The sequence below is a fragment of the Biomphalaria glabrata genome, chromosome 5, assembly GCF_947242115.1.
Source record: "Biomphalaria glabrata chromosome 5, xgBioGlab47.1, whole genome shotgun sequence".
Lineage (NCBI taxonomy): Eukaryota > Metazoa > Mollusca > Gastropoda > Planorbidae > Biomphalaria > Biomphalaria glabrata.
In genome coordinates, this window is record NC_074715.1 from 53,498,250 (window position 1) to 53,512,453 (window position 14,204).

Consider the following 14,204-nt stretch of genomic DNA (forward strand, 5'->3'; position numbering starts at 1 on the left):
TCCATTTTTTTTCAATGGTCTTTGGCGACCCCTGGCAAATTGTCAATCGACCCCCAAGGGGGTCGCGACCCACAGGTTGAGAACCCCTGTTCTACAGTGAACGGTACGCAGTACGGCACCTTTTTCAATGTGGGGAAAAAATATTATCATTCTTGCGTTTTAACGTTTATTATTAATTTATTAGTAGCTAAAAGTTAGGCAACACATCACTGAGTACCGGCACATATATTTTTGTTAAAGTACTGCATACATTTATTATAAAAAAGAAAAAAAAAGATTACAATGAGAACATTGTGTTTTCAGAACAAAGATGATGCCCCATCTGTTTTGGTAGGCAGTCAAAGATGCTGGTTTCAACAGCACCCGGGTACGCTGTTCTGCCTCAACGTGGCACCCGGGTGGAAACGGCTACTTGAAGGGGTAACTAGGCTAAATGAATGGCGAAACAAAGCTCCCGTGGGGGTGTCCAAGGGTGCGCGAGAGTGGTCCCATTGCACGGACGGAGTTGAAAGAGAGCCCTCACGACCCTGTCGATAATCCATGCGCCGCTCCTCAAGGGACCGTTACATCAATGGCGAGTTCCCCCATGGTTAGCTAGGTCTAACATAGGAAGATGGCGGAGGCTCCGGTTAAACTCGGTCCTTTGGCCATGTCCAGCCCATGCGTCCAGAGGCCAGCTATGTCGGAAAAAGCAATGCTTTGTATAGGCATTGACTTGGGACTCTTCCAGACAGAGCTACGGTTCAAGCAGGTTTTTTACTGTTTGACGCTCAAGAAGGTTTTTTTTTTTTCAAACTTAGAGCTCGAAAAGCGTTCTGCTCAGCGAGGTAGAAGAACAAACGGTTACAACAGTACGAGGATCACATTGTTACCTCCCTTTTTTTGCGCTATCGAAAATGTTGCCACCTTGAATGGACCTCATTCACCAATCGTAAATAAACAACATTTAGTCACGTGATCTTATTGATAAAACAATGGAAAAAACTGTCACGTGACAACCATCATGAATTAAACATGAGATCGTAAATTACGTGGCTAAATGTTGTTTGTTTACGATTGGTGAATGAGGTCCATTGTTCGGACGAATGTTTTTATTTTATTAGTAATTTCATTCAGACCCTGCGATCTATAAGGTCATCTATTTCTTTGGCCAACGGTTAACGAGGGTGTCATGTGGTCAGCACAACGACCAACCGCATTCACTTTCCCCAACAAAAGTCAGTTGGGTGGAATCACCTTAAAAATCCCGAAATTCAAAATCCCAGTCTTCACCGAGATTCGAACCTGGAGCCTAGGTTCGGAAACCAAGTGCTTAACCACTCTGCCACCGGGTTCCCTTTTATATTATTATTGCATTATTAGTTTCCATACTTATCAATGGACTTATTATTAAGAAGATAGGTAGTCTATTTTTGGTGAGCTAAAAGGTGGTCGACGTAACAGAGGCGCCCCACTGATACGCTTGAAAGACCAGCTTAGGCGTCAACTTTCCTTGGCTAACTTAGAAGAGAGCAACTGGCTGCATGCGACGTCGGAACGAGACAGCTGGATGTCACCAACGAATGCCGCGGGATATACATTTGAGACCAAAAGAAAATCTGCTGCCGAGGACAAACGCAGACGACGAAAAGAAAAAAATCGACCACCTGCGGAGAATGGTTATGCTTGCCTTGGATGTGGCAAAATATGTAGGTCACAGCTGGGACTGTGCAGCCACGGGAAATACTGCATTCCTCACTGATCTTCGGACTCGAACACACGCCTTATTATAAGTGTACGCGTGTTACAGCGTTATGTTTACATCTTGCAAACAATTTCCTCAAACACTCATCGCATACACACATACACATACTCCATAACAACATTGTCAGAAGAGGCGTGTCAACACGTGACTTGATAGACATTTCTTTACAACGAGATGAGCAGATTGTTATGGAGTGCGTGTGGTTTCTATGGTGACTGTGAGAACAGGTTAGCGATTTGGTTGGAGGCTATGTAGTGTAAATGATGGAAGATAAGCGACATGCTAGGACAAATTCATACAAGCGCTCCTTCCTACCCAGTGCCATTAGAGACTAGAATGGGTTGCCTGAATCAGCCAGGAAAACCAATGACTTGGGCAGAGTTTAAGTCATTGATTGACATTCATAACTAGATTGAAAGATGTAATGCAATGCGTAGGACGTAATTGTCTTTTTTTTTTTTTTTTTGGAGAAACGTCTGTAATATATAAGATAAAACTAAAAATGTTATTAACCTTGGTTAGGCCAATAATAGAATATGCATCCTCTGTTTGGGACCCCTCAACTCAAGAAAACATTAAGAAACTGGAACAGACACAAAATAGAGCAGTGAGATTCATAACAAACGAATATTCACATTTGACTAGAGTAACACGTTTAGTAAAATCACTAAATTTAGAAAGCCTTCAGGACAGAAGACTTAAGAGTAAAGTAGCAATTATACATAAAACACTGAACCATAATCTTCAAATACAAAAACAAAATTTAATAAAATACTCAGAAAAAGACACAAAGATAAAGGCACATTCCTCGTCCCATATGCTAGGACAAATTTGTACAAATACTCCTTCTTCCCTAGTGCTATTAGAGCATGGAATGGGTTGCCTGAGCTAGCCAGGAAAACCAGTGACTTGGCAGAATTTAGGTCATTGGTTAATATGCATGACTAAGTGCATGACGCGTAGGACGTAATCATCTTCTTTTTTGAAGTAACGTCTGTATTACATAAGATGAGATAAGAATCGTGTGGGATTTTAAAGTTACACAGACCTATATAGATCTCAACAAGCCTGTAATGGACATTTCCTACATGACGGAAAATCTATAAATAGCTAGCTGTATTTCCGGTTTACAAAATTAAGGAAGTGCTAATTAGCTATCATTTTGTTTAAAGATTTATTTGCACTATTCAGCACTCAGAATCAAATGTTGTAAGCGCTTCTGTTCGGAGCACAAAACTAATTACAATGTAGAGCATGCATTAATTAAACTTTGAGCCTTGACTTAAAATTGACTTCAAAACAAATAAGCCACTAACAATATTATAAAATGTAATAAAAAAGATTTACACGAAGACCAACTGCCCTGCCTTTTCATGTTGTTACAATTATTTCCCAGTTTATTTTTAGTTGGCAACAGTTTAAAATCAATCTAGCGTCCTTGACATTGATTAGTTTATCGTGAAAATCTCCGATATTTCGAAAATGTCTTCAAATAAAGCTCTAGTTTATTATATAGTTGCCAGTTTACTCATTTATCACAGAGTTAACAGTTACAGTAAGTATCCTGGAATAGATACATTTGATTTGTAAACTACGTTAGTGTTTAGATAAGATAAGATAAGATAAGAATTCAACCAATTTTTTTTTTTTTTACAAATGTTTGAAAGCTTATTAGACAGAATGTTTCTTATCTTATCTTATCTTATATAATACAGACGTTACTTCAAAAAAGAAGATGATTACGCCCTACGCGTCATTCATCTAGTCATGCATATTAACCAATGACCTAAATTCTGCCAAGTCCCTGGTTTTCCTGGCTGGCTCAGGCAACCCATTCCATGCTCTAATAGCACTAGGGAATGTTTACAATACAATCACAACGTAATATAAATAAATGATCCACTGTCCACGACATGATTGGCATAGATCTAGACTCTACATCATTTTACGGCCTTGTTGACGTATTGTGTGTATGACTATAATTTAGACCTTTAAGAACTTTAGCTACGTATAGATTCATCATCTCTGTTACACAGACCCGCTTATTTACAATGCTCGGTAATAATAATGAGACTTGTCCGAAGCTTTAAGAGGCTACGTAGTCCCAGCTGCGACCTAGTTTTTTTGCCACATTTAGCGCAGACCTAAGCGTTGTCTGCCGGTGGTCGATTTGGGTTCTCTTTTCGCCGTCTAAGACTGCTGTCTTTGGCAGTGAATTTTCTTTTGGACTAAAGATCACCCTGATTGTGGTAGACCACTTTTCGTAGTATTAAATGACGCATCACTTTTACGGGAAGTTGATAACCGCCTAGCTAAGGCCAGTAATTCTTTCTTATCTTATCTAATCTTAGTCTTATCTTATCTTATAAAAATACAGACGTTACTTTAAATAGAAGATGATTACATCCTACGCCTGTTCCTATGTCAATCTAGTCATGCGTGTTAGCCAATGACATAATTTCTGTCAAGTCATTGGTTTACCTGTCTGACTCAGGCAACCCATTCCACGCTCTAATAGCACTAAAGAAGACGTTGCAATGTTTTTGGACGACTGACTGAATAAATCGCTCCACCTGCCTACAAAAATCAGTGCGTACTGAACAGTGGTTCTCCCAAAGGTTCTATATGGATGTGAGACTTGGGTTACTTACTTACTTACTTAGACTTAGGTCCTCCCGCGCCGTTCGGCGCATTGGGCGGCAAGCTGTCTCCATAGAGATCTGTCACTGGCAATGTATGAAGCCTCCTCCCACCCGGTGTCCACTGCTCAGAGGTCCTCCGTGAAGATGTGGCGCCAAGTTATACGAGGACGTCCCTGTTTGTGTTCATTTTGTCGGAGAACATGTCCCGCAAACCTCATGCGACGCTCAGTCACATTAATTTGACGTCATCATTTGTTGCTGACATGCGATTGCAGTTACGGTTCACTGCACCGAATACCGCCACCACTTCCGGTTCAATGCTGCCGTTAGTAGAATATAAACAGAGAGGCCGGTCCATTTTTTTACAAAGCTTTTATCAACTCAATCTGTCTGTAAGCTGACATCTTACACATGACAACACAAGAATCAATAACAAAATTTAACCAATTAGTTAATTAACTCTTGGTTATTTAATTATTTTGTTTGTGTTTTTGTTTGGTGTCAAGAACTTGTACTGTACCATATTGTACTGAGGGGGCGCGGTGGTTGAATGGTTAAGCCCTTGGCTTTCGAATCTCCTGGGTTCGAATCCCGGTGACGACTGCGATTTTGAATTTCTGGATTTTTTAGGGCGCCCCTGAGTCAACCCAACTCTGATGGGTACCTGACTTTAGTTGGGGAAGTAAAGGCGGTTGGTCGTTGTGCTGGCCACATAACACCTTGCTCGTTAACCATTGACCAAAAGAAACAGATGACCTTAACATCATCTGCCCCATAGATCGTAAGGTCTGAAAAGGGAAAACTTTACTTCCTTTTTTACTTATTGTACTGAAGTGTTGATGTAAGATGAATTTGTCCCCTTTATAGGTCGCAGCTCTAAATTTGAATAAACAATATATAACAATACAATTCTCTTATAATAAGTACCTCGATAGCAGAGTGGTTAGCACGTTGGCCTGAGAAAGCGTACCCACGAGTTCAATTCAGGTCGTTCCTCTATCCACCCAGATATCTCGTTTTCGGTATTGCTTTTTAAATGTATTTTTTTAAAAAAGGGAACGACCTGAATTCGAACTAAAGAGCTAAGGCCTTCACAGGCTTCTCAAGCCAACACGGTAACCACTCTGCTAGCGTAGAGTCCATAAACATGAAAGATTGTATAGTTACCTATTTTGTATAATATGTTTGTGTTCACTAAGCCTCAGACGAAAGCCTAAAATAATGGCAATTAATTCAGCTTATACCACCACATCAGTCAAGTACTATTTTTTTTCCATTGTTTGAGATACCAAACAGAGTAATGTATTACCAATAAATAATTAACTAATTGGTTAATTTTCTTTTTATTGTTTCTTGTGTTGTCAGGTAAAAGAAATAATTCTGCAGAATTCCAGCTTGATCCGAGATTGAGTGTCAGTGAAATAACGTGTTAAAAATTTTGGCCAGACAGACAGACAGAGTGAGTTAATATAAGCGTTGTAAAAACAAGAGAAAATTGAGGTTAAACTGATAGCCATTAGTGAGTTTACAGAGTGTTAAAATTCACTTACATAATTTCCTTCCTTAGATTTCTTTGGTAACCGTTCACAGTATAGGTGTAACTGTGTCAACGGATGCCTCGAAGATGGAAGCTGTAAATTTCACTTATATAATTTCCTTCTTTAGATTTCTTTGGAAACCGCTCACAGTATAGGTGTAACTGTGTCAACGGATGCCTCGAAGATGGAAGCTGTAAATATAAAAATTATGGATGTCAAGAGAATTATTTCGGTCAAAGCTGTCAGTACGGTAAGTTAGCGGACTGGCCGGGCTATGGTCATGGGGCTCGCGGAATCTAATCTTCACGACTCCACTCTTTTTAGTCCTACGCAAAGTTAGGGTACGGACGTAACGTTAGACACTTAGTAGAGAGACGCATCATAGTTGACGGACTTTAAAAGCGACATTTAGTGACGTCACGGAATAGCCGGGTTCCAGTTTATTTCTGTTATTAGTAATTCAAGGCGACAACAGCTTATAAACGGACAGAGACTGTGGCCTTTATGCATTGAGCTTCATTCAAACCTGTAAAGGTCTGGACTTGGTCTCTCTACTTGTTAATATGTAGGTCTTGTTACTTTTGTAGTTTAAACGCATTGAATACACCCGTACAAGAAGCTCAGATTTCTCCGAAATAATCTGTTGAAGTCAGAAGGCCATCGACAACTACAAGGGCCTATCACAGCAATACTCATAGCTGATGAGACTTCCAAGATGACGCTAGGGAACAAATGTATATTAAAGTTGATGCTATGTTTATTACCAGAATTCTATGTTTAAAAGTAAAATAAAGTTTCCCTTCAGATCTTGTGATCTATTAGGGCAGATGATGTAAAGGTCATCTGTTTCTGTGGCCCAAGGTTAACGAGGGTGTCATGTGACAACCGCCTTTGTTTGTAAAATGTTTTGTTTTACATGTTTCGGATGTTCCTTCAGAGTTGAAGATAGTTTACTTCCTAGTCCAAACCTCCCGCAGGACGACGGGGGATGGGAGTGGGCAGGATTTGAACCCTCGACCATCGATAAATCCAAACGACAGTCCAGCGCGCAAACAGCACGACCAGGCAGCCATCCTTTATTTTTCTCCAACTTATTTTTGGTACCCACTTAGAGCTGGGTGGACTCAGATGCGCCCAAAGATCCCGAAAATATAATTCCAGTCTTAACCAGGATTCGAACTCGGGACCCCCGGTTCGGAACCCAAGCGCTTTACCCCTCAGCCACCGCGCCTCCAAAGTCTACGTTTAATACCAGTTTATTCTTTGTTTATTGCCAGTTGAGTCTCTGTTCAATGCCAGTTGATTCCTTGCTCATTAAAAGTTGATTCTATGTTTATAAAAAGTTGATCATATGTTGATCACCTGTTGAGTCATTAGGGCCAGTCTATTCTATGTTTTTTACCTGTTGAATCTCTGTTTATTACCAGTTGATGTGGCCTCCATGGCCAAGAAAAATACAGTGTATACCGATAGAAACTATAGCACATGCTATAGTAACGACATACCTATTGAGTTTGAGTATAGCTACAAGGTGACGTTTTCTTTCGTGCAGCTTATTGTGATGGAATTGGCTTTGACATCAAGTGAGTCACTATATTATGTACTCTGTATGGTACATGGTAATGTCTATATAGTTAAGTATATATGTTTACTTGTAAATGGTAGACTTAGAAGATACCATATTCTACATATTATACTACAAGATACTAATACATAACGGCCGGCCTTAAGCTGATTTTTACTGATTGCTTCATTATACATTTAGCATATCACTATTAGTCTCTTCGATCAGTGTTTTAAAGGTGTAGGACTTAAAGGGTTAACATATTTAGATAGATAGATAGATAGATACCCCAGGGGTACGGGAAGACTTTGGAGGGGTTCGCATTGCAACTCATTAACTATGCTGATTTTGATTTTTTTTTTAAATGCCCATTTATTTTGTTCGGTTAATTGTTAGGCACCTAGTTAATAGAAGACGTATATTGAACGGGACTAGTGACGTTTGGAATATTTTGGGGTAGAGACTGGAAACTCAGTTAGCGATAGAATACTCTAGAGTAAAGACGTGTTTATTTGACAGAGACTTATACTGTGGCCTTTTCTTGGCATAAATATCTTATGAATTGTCCATCAGTGCTGACCCACATCTCTTCACCAGTTAAATCGATCGTCTTGTTTATTCTGTATTGTTGATCAACTACATTGAATACACCCGAACAATAAAACTCAAACGCTTGCAGAGTAATTGATTCAAGTCCAACAGTCATCTATAGTTGACCTCAAGACAGCCTGAACAAGGCCATCACATGATCAGATAATACATTAAATGTGGTGGGGAAGGGCGAGGTGTAGTCAGCGTTACAAAAAAATTGTAAAAAGGGGTACACATAGGTCCAAAGTTTGGGAAGCACTGCTCCATACCAACAAGGCTTCAGGAAATGTCGGTAATGAGAAACTCATTCCGTACACAGGATACACCAGGGGCGTAACTAGGGATTTGGGGGCCCGGGGGGATTGACCTCTTTGAGGGCCCCTTGCATTTTGACATTCGACATATGACATGATATCATGTACGCAAAAATATATAAGCCCCAAATCAAATTGGTTCAGTATATCAGTAAACTTAACACAAAGTAATCATCAAGACTCTTATAATGAATATTACCTTTGTTTATTTGTTAAATAATGCACAAGTGACAACTCTCAATTGATATCGCTTCACGTCGTGCAATCTGTGCAGCAAAGAAATCTATAACATCATCTACATCGATACTTTGAGCACACGTAATTCCCATATGAAGCTTGTTTCCTCAATATGTCTATTGGTGATTGTATTACTGGTTTGTTGATGAAAAGTGCTCGTGCATCAATGACATCATTGAAAAAGCGATTTTCCATTTATTTCATCATACAAACAGGAAAAATAGCACAGTTTGTCATAAGCGTGTCTTCATCTAACAGGTGTCTTGGTTGAAGAAGAAACCCAAAGGTATCGATTTTCTTTCCAGCCTTTGGAATCTGCCCTTCATCTCCATATGAAATCTGTCCAGCACTTCTGTCGCAACACGTTTGAATGGCAGTTTTATTGACAGTCCTACATTAGAACTAAACTTCCCATCAAGTCTTTTCTTTCTTCTGATTATTTTGATTACAGGGAATCCATAGTATTCACTACCTTCTTTTGCTTTTTCGATGGATTGGGTTTTTGTCAGTTTCTCATCATTTTGCAGAAAGCATGAAATGGTACTAATTTCTTTAGCAGCTTCCCGTATATGCCGTCCAGACTTTTGTAGTTTCTTCTGAACTATATTAATTGGGCGCAGAAGCTTTGACCAGAATTCCTGATAGGCAAAACATTCTTAATTTTCCACTGCATGAAGAAGATTCTGTGCTAATATTATAATTGTATTACGTCAGTGTTGGTTGTTTATGTTTTGTGCGAAAGCAAAAGGATTCAGATAATACAAAAGTGGAAAAGATCCATATCTCGTTATGTTCGAGTATAGAAATACTCCGATAAGTGGACTGCCGTATTCACCATCACAACTGCTGACGAGTAGAAGATTCAGGGAATCATTCCAACTGATCACAAACTATTGAAACCATCGGTAGCTGAAAATGCAGAGACATTACTCAACGAACGACAGATGAAAAGCAAAGTGAAATACGATGCAAAAGCAAAACTACCTAAAGATTATTCTGTCGGAGAGTTCGTCTAGGTCAAACATGGCAGAAAGCAGTTGTCATAAAAAAAACATTCAGCACCCAGATCTTACATCATAAAGACAAACGATGGAAAACATACAGAAGAAATCAACGCTTTTTGAATAAGAGTTTCGATGAAGACATCTCTGGGTACTATGATACCGATAAGACAATGAACTGCAAACTGTTGGAACAAACGAAACAGACAGTTATAGACCAACGTCTAGAGAACTTGTTGTGCCAGTCAAGACAACCAGAAGTGGACGAATTGTTAAAGTTCCTAGTAGACAGAGCCGGCCTTAGGCCACTGCAACCTATGCGGTCGCAATGGGCCCCGCGCTTTCATAGGTCCCGCGCTAATTCTAAGTGTATATTATTAAATTAAACCATTAAAACGTATATAAAATAACAGGGTTTTCGCGACCTCCTGATTTTCCAGGGCCTCCAAGAAATCTCATGAAAATGCAAAATATACGATAAAGTCCTGAACTTTTTTTAATTTATTCAAATCTCCTGAAGAATAGAAGAAATTGACATTTTGGGGTGCCAATAAATAAAAAGTGGCATTGCGAGCTTTCATTTGATAAAAATTTATTGCAAAGACGGAAGTAGGCCTATTTTCTAATTTAAAAAAAATAAATAATTTTGACATTATGCTTATCCCTACCCAGACTAGGCCCCGCGCGATCCGTTTCGCATAGGGCCCCGCAAATGCAAGGGCCGGCCCTGCTAGTAGATATCACTCTTAAGAACTTTAAAAGGAAGGGTGTGATAATATTATATGATATTACGTCATTGTTTTTTGTTTATGCTTTGTGCGAAATCAAAAGGATTAGATGGAAATAAAAAGAGAGTTTCCATTGGATTAAGGAAAGATGAATAGAGGGGTAATAACTCGAGTGTGAAGTTTAATACTGAAATCATAGACGCCACACCCGAATAATGGACTATTATAGCATTATTAAGAATAACTTTTAGATCTGTTATACTAGATTCTGTAAATTTTGCTTCAAGGTTAATTAGTGTAGCCATAAAATACTCGCCATTTAGATCTATTATTAGTAAAGGTAACAAGATACCTGTAATTCGCTGTATATCAATAATATCATGCAGTTTTATTCGTGGCAACAAAGTTTAAAATGTAAGACTAACTTTAAAAAAAAAACTTTGATCTCTGTGGGAAAAAATATTTTTAAAATGTCAACAAAGTCAACGTACTGATAGACCTAGATCGAGGTTTAGTCTTTGTGATAAATTTAATCCATAAATGTTGAAAAAAAAAAGACACCCGTTGACACTATTTGTCAATCAAATATATAAATTTATGTATTTACAAATAAATTTCGGACAACCACTTGGGCCCCCCCCCCAGGTGGGGGCCCGGGGGGATTTTAAAATTCCCCCCCCATCCCCCCTTAGTTACGCCACTGGGATACACCAAGAAAGCTAGCTCTGTCTGGACATTTCATTGTGATGGTAAGTGAAGCCTTTAATGTTTCTGCACTCTTGTGTATTTTTCTGTAGGCTACAAACACAATGAGATCGTCTTGCATTTCAAACATGATCAGACTTGGATCACTTGTAAACATCAGGAAATCTGGGAAATCGATACCAAAATGACGAGAATTTTCTGTTTCGATCAGACTATTGTTTTCGATAAAGTCGTCATTAGCGGACCGGGTCTCCCGTATGTCTGTGAAGTTTACATAAGTTTAGGTAAGTGGGCTGACCGTGGAAACGGTGTGATGTCAAATTATCTCTCTTTTTTTTTATATAGATGGTCAGCCCATCATATCTTTCCTAGACGCAGGTGTTGGATAGGTCACACCCCTCAGACGCCAAGGAGGTGGGATAAACACAGGCGCTGACGACGAAAACTGAAAATGACCAACGATGGACAACGGCTATGTCTTCATTACATGTGGCAAATTTGGCAGGTCGCAACTGAATTTGCAATTTCGAGAGAAATAATGCACTGATTTTTTAATCTTTTGAATCAAAGACAATGCCTTAGAATAATAGCATTTTAATGTTAACAGTATAATATCATTCATTCATCATCATTCATTCATTGGCCTCCTTCAAGCGTGAAACGACTATGGTTCAACTCGAACGCTTTTTCATATGGCTGTGGAGCCCTATTTTGGAGAGACACTCCCGTCCACATATATTGCAGGTCAAGGTGGCTTTCGTTTTGGTTGTAGAGGAGCTGGCCATTTTCCGTGTGGCACGCTTTTCTTCAAGAATCTATGCTCATGTTTTCTCGCTGTCTACAGCTTTCTAGGTCACTTTCTCTCTCCAACTAGTGCGGTCTAAGGCTATGTCTTCCTGTCTTCCCAATGGTCATTATCAATGTATATTGATTTTAAATCCCTTTTTATCACATCAACGTAACCGAGGTGGGGGCGACCAGTTTTTCTTGAGCCAGATTCAGAGTTGCCTGTACAGAATGACTTCCGGGATGCGATTGTCCTCCATCCGTCGAACATGTCCGAGCCAGCGCAGGCGGCGTTGCCTGAGGACCGTCAAGACGCTGGGAAGGCCTGTTCTCGGAGGATCTCAGTATTACACACTCTTTCTTTCCATGTTATTTTTAAGATCCTTATAATGTAATTATTATAGCATATTATAATATACAACTGGACTTTTCGTGGCTGGTACAGTAACATGTCTTTCATTTACATTTCATTTACATTTTGAAGGTCGAAACATTGGACTAAAACAATTTGTGAAAGTTAAAATCGATAGTGGGGAGGATATTGTTCCCGCCAATGATGGCAACATTGAGAGTTGCTATAAATCGAAGATACAGAAGCCTTTACAGGAGCTGACGTTTTACACCCCATCATGGGTATATTATATTAATGCCTTCCGGACGTTCAACTTGAGGATCTACCCCTTCTATGGTAAGACACTTATTTAAGATTTTATGGTAGCCTTGTGTTGTTTCGGCACTTATAGCGATTAGTGCGGGAAATTAAAAGTCAGATCTACTACAAATTAAAAAAAATATCCTTTCTTATCTTATAAAATACAGACGTTACTTCAAAAAAGAAGATAATTGCATGCATATTAACCAATGACTTAAATTCTGCCAAGTCACTGGTTTTCCTGGCTAGCTCAGGCAACCCATTCCATGCTCTAATAGCACTATGGAAGAAGGAGTATTTGTACAAATTTGTCCTAGCATATGGGACGAGGAAAGTGCCTTTATTTTTTTGTCTTTCTGAGTATTTTATTAAATTTTGTTTTTGTATTTAAAGATTATGGTTCAGTGTTTTGTGTATAATTGCTACTTTTAAGTCTTCTATCCTGAAGGCTTTCTAAATTTAGTGAAATAAAATCAGTAAATTTCAGCTATAATCACCAAGGTTTGAAATGAAAGATTGTACTATTGGATTTAATTAAAATGTTTTTCCTTTTTTTTTTCTTCTTCACTGTATAGTCGAATCTTTAATAGACTTTTTGATTCACTTTTCCTGTTGGGAGTTCATAGAGAAAAATTGCATGCGATTAGTCGCTTCCACTGTGTCTACTGCAAGTAACGAAACGGAGGTAACACTCAACGAAATCCAATAAAACCGGCGAATGGCCGAACAATCAATATAAGATCAGGGGCATAGCTAGGATTTTTAATCGTTCATGGGGTCTGGGGCTTGACCTCTTTTGGGGCCCCTGCATTTAGCGTAATATTTAATTTTTAATGTAAAAAACACTCCTTTGGGCCACCCCCCCCTTTAAATGGGGGCCTGGGGGGATTTTCAAATTCTCCCCCCCCTCCTCCCCCCCACCCTAGCTACGCCACTGTATAAGATGGTCGACGCTGATACTGAATGTCGAATAGCAATGAAGGGAACCATCGAATGTCCGCTGCGTTCCTAACATGCTACTTATTTCCACGGCGTCCTGGAAGTAGTCTGTTTACATCGGCTGATATTTCGTTCCGCCTAAAACCTAGTCTTGTTTTTTGCTAGTCACGCCATTGTCTCTAAGTCAAAACTTCCCCTATTTCCAAAACAAATAACTAAACCCTAATGGTGCCATAACAACGCTCAGAATCGTGGGAAGCGTGGTCGAGAGGCTAAGCGCGCTTGAACTTGGGGGACTCGAGGTTCGACACCCGACTCGGGCAGAGTTGCGTTTACTGAGCGCCTAAAGGCAGCACGGAATACCAACTCCTAGATACCTCCCCCTCCCCCCCCCCCCGCCAATGAGATTGGACCAAAGCGCTCTGAGCATGCTCTAAGCATGAAAGTAGCGCTATATAAAAGCTATAATAATAATAATAATCTTTGTCTCTTGTTACTGTCTCCGAAGGGATTGACGAATACCAAATGGAAAGGTTTTCTGTAATGATGGAGCTGCTCAATGGGAGTACGACCAACATAGCTGATGTCACGGACACCAACAGCCAAGTCAACATCCCACTATACATCAGTGAAATTAGGTCCATCAAGATCAATAACGCGACCATCAATGCGGTCAACTACTACAACCTAAATTTCTGCGAGGTGGAACTCTATGGCGGTAATTCGGCTCAAGTTTAAAGTTGTCGCTATGCTAAATAGTTCT

The 14,204-nt window shown here is 39.6% G+C and overlaps 1 protein-coding gene across 1 annotated transcript in view; it reads left to right on the forward strand.

Annotated features, from left to right (window-relative positions):
• Nucleotides 1-3,064: 3,064 nt before the first annotated feature.
• Nucleotides 3,065-14,204, forward strand: part of LOC106074245 (uncharacterized) — a 44,328-nt gene continuing 33,188 nt past the window's right edge. Inside the window, exons 1-6 of the mRNA XM_056028988.1 lie at nucleotides 3,065-3,299; nucleotides 6,052-6,174; nucleotides 7,352-7,507; nucleotides 11,157-11,348; nucleotides 12,335-12,538; nucleotides 13,950-14,159. Of these exons, the coding sequence (XP_055884963.1) occupies nucleotides 3,227-3,299; nucleotides 6,052-6,174; nucleotides 7,352-7,507; nucleotides 11,157-11,348; nucleotides 12,335-12,538; nucleotides 13,950-14,159 (958 nt within the window). The 5' untranslated portion in view covers nucleotides 3,065-3,226. The remainder of the gene's footprint in view (nucleotides 3,300-6,051; nucleotides 6,175-7,351; nucleotides 7,508-11,156; nucleotides 11,349-12,334; nucleotides 12,539-13,949; nucleotides 14,160-14,204) is intronic.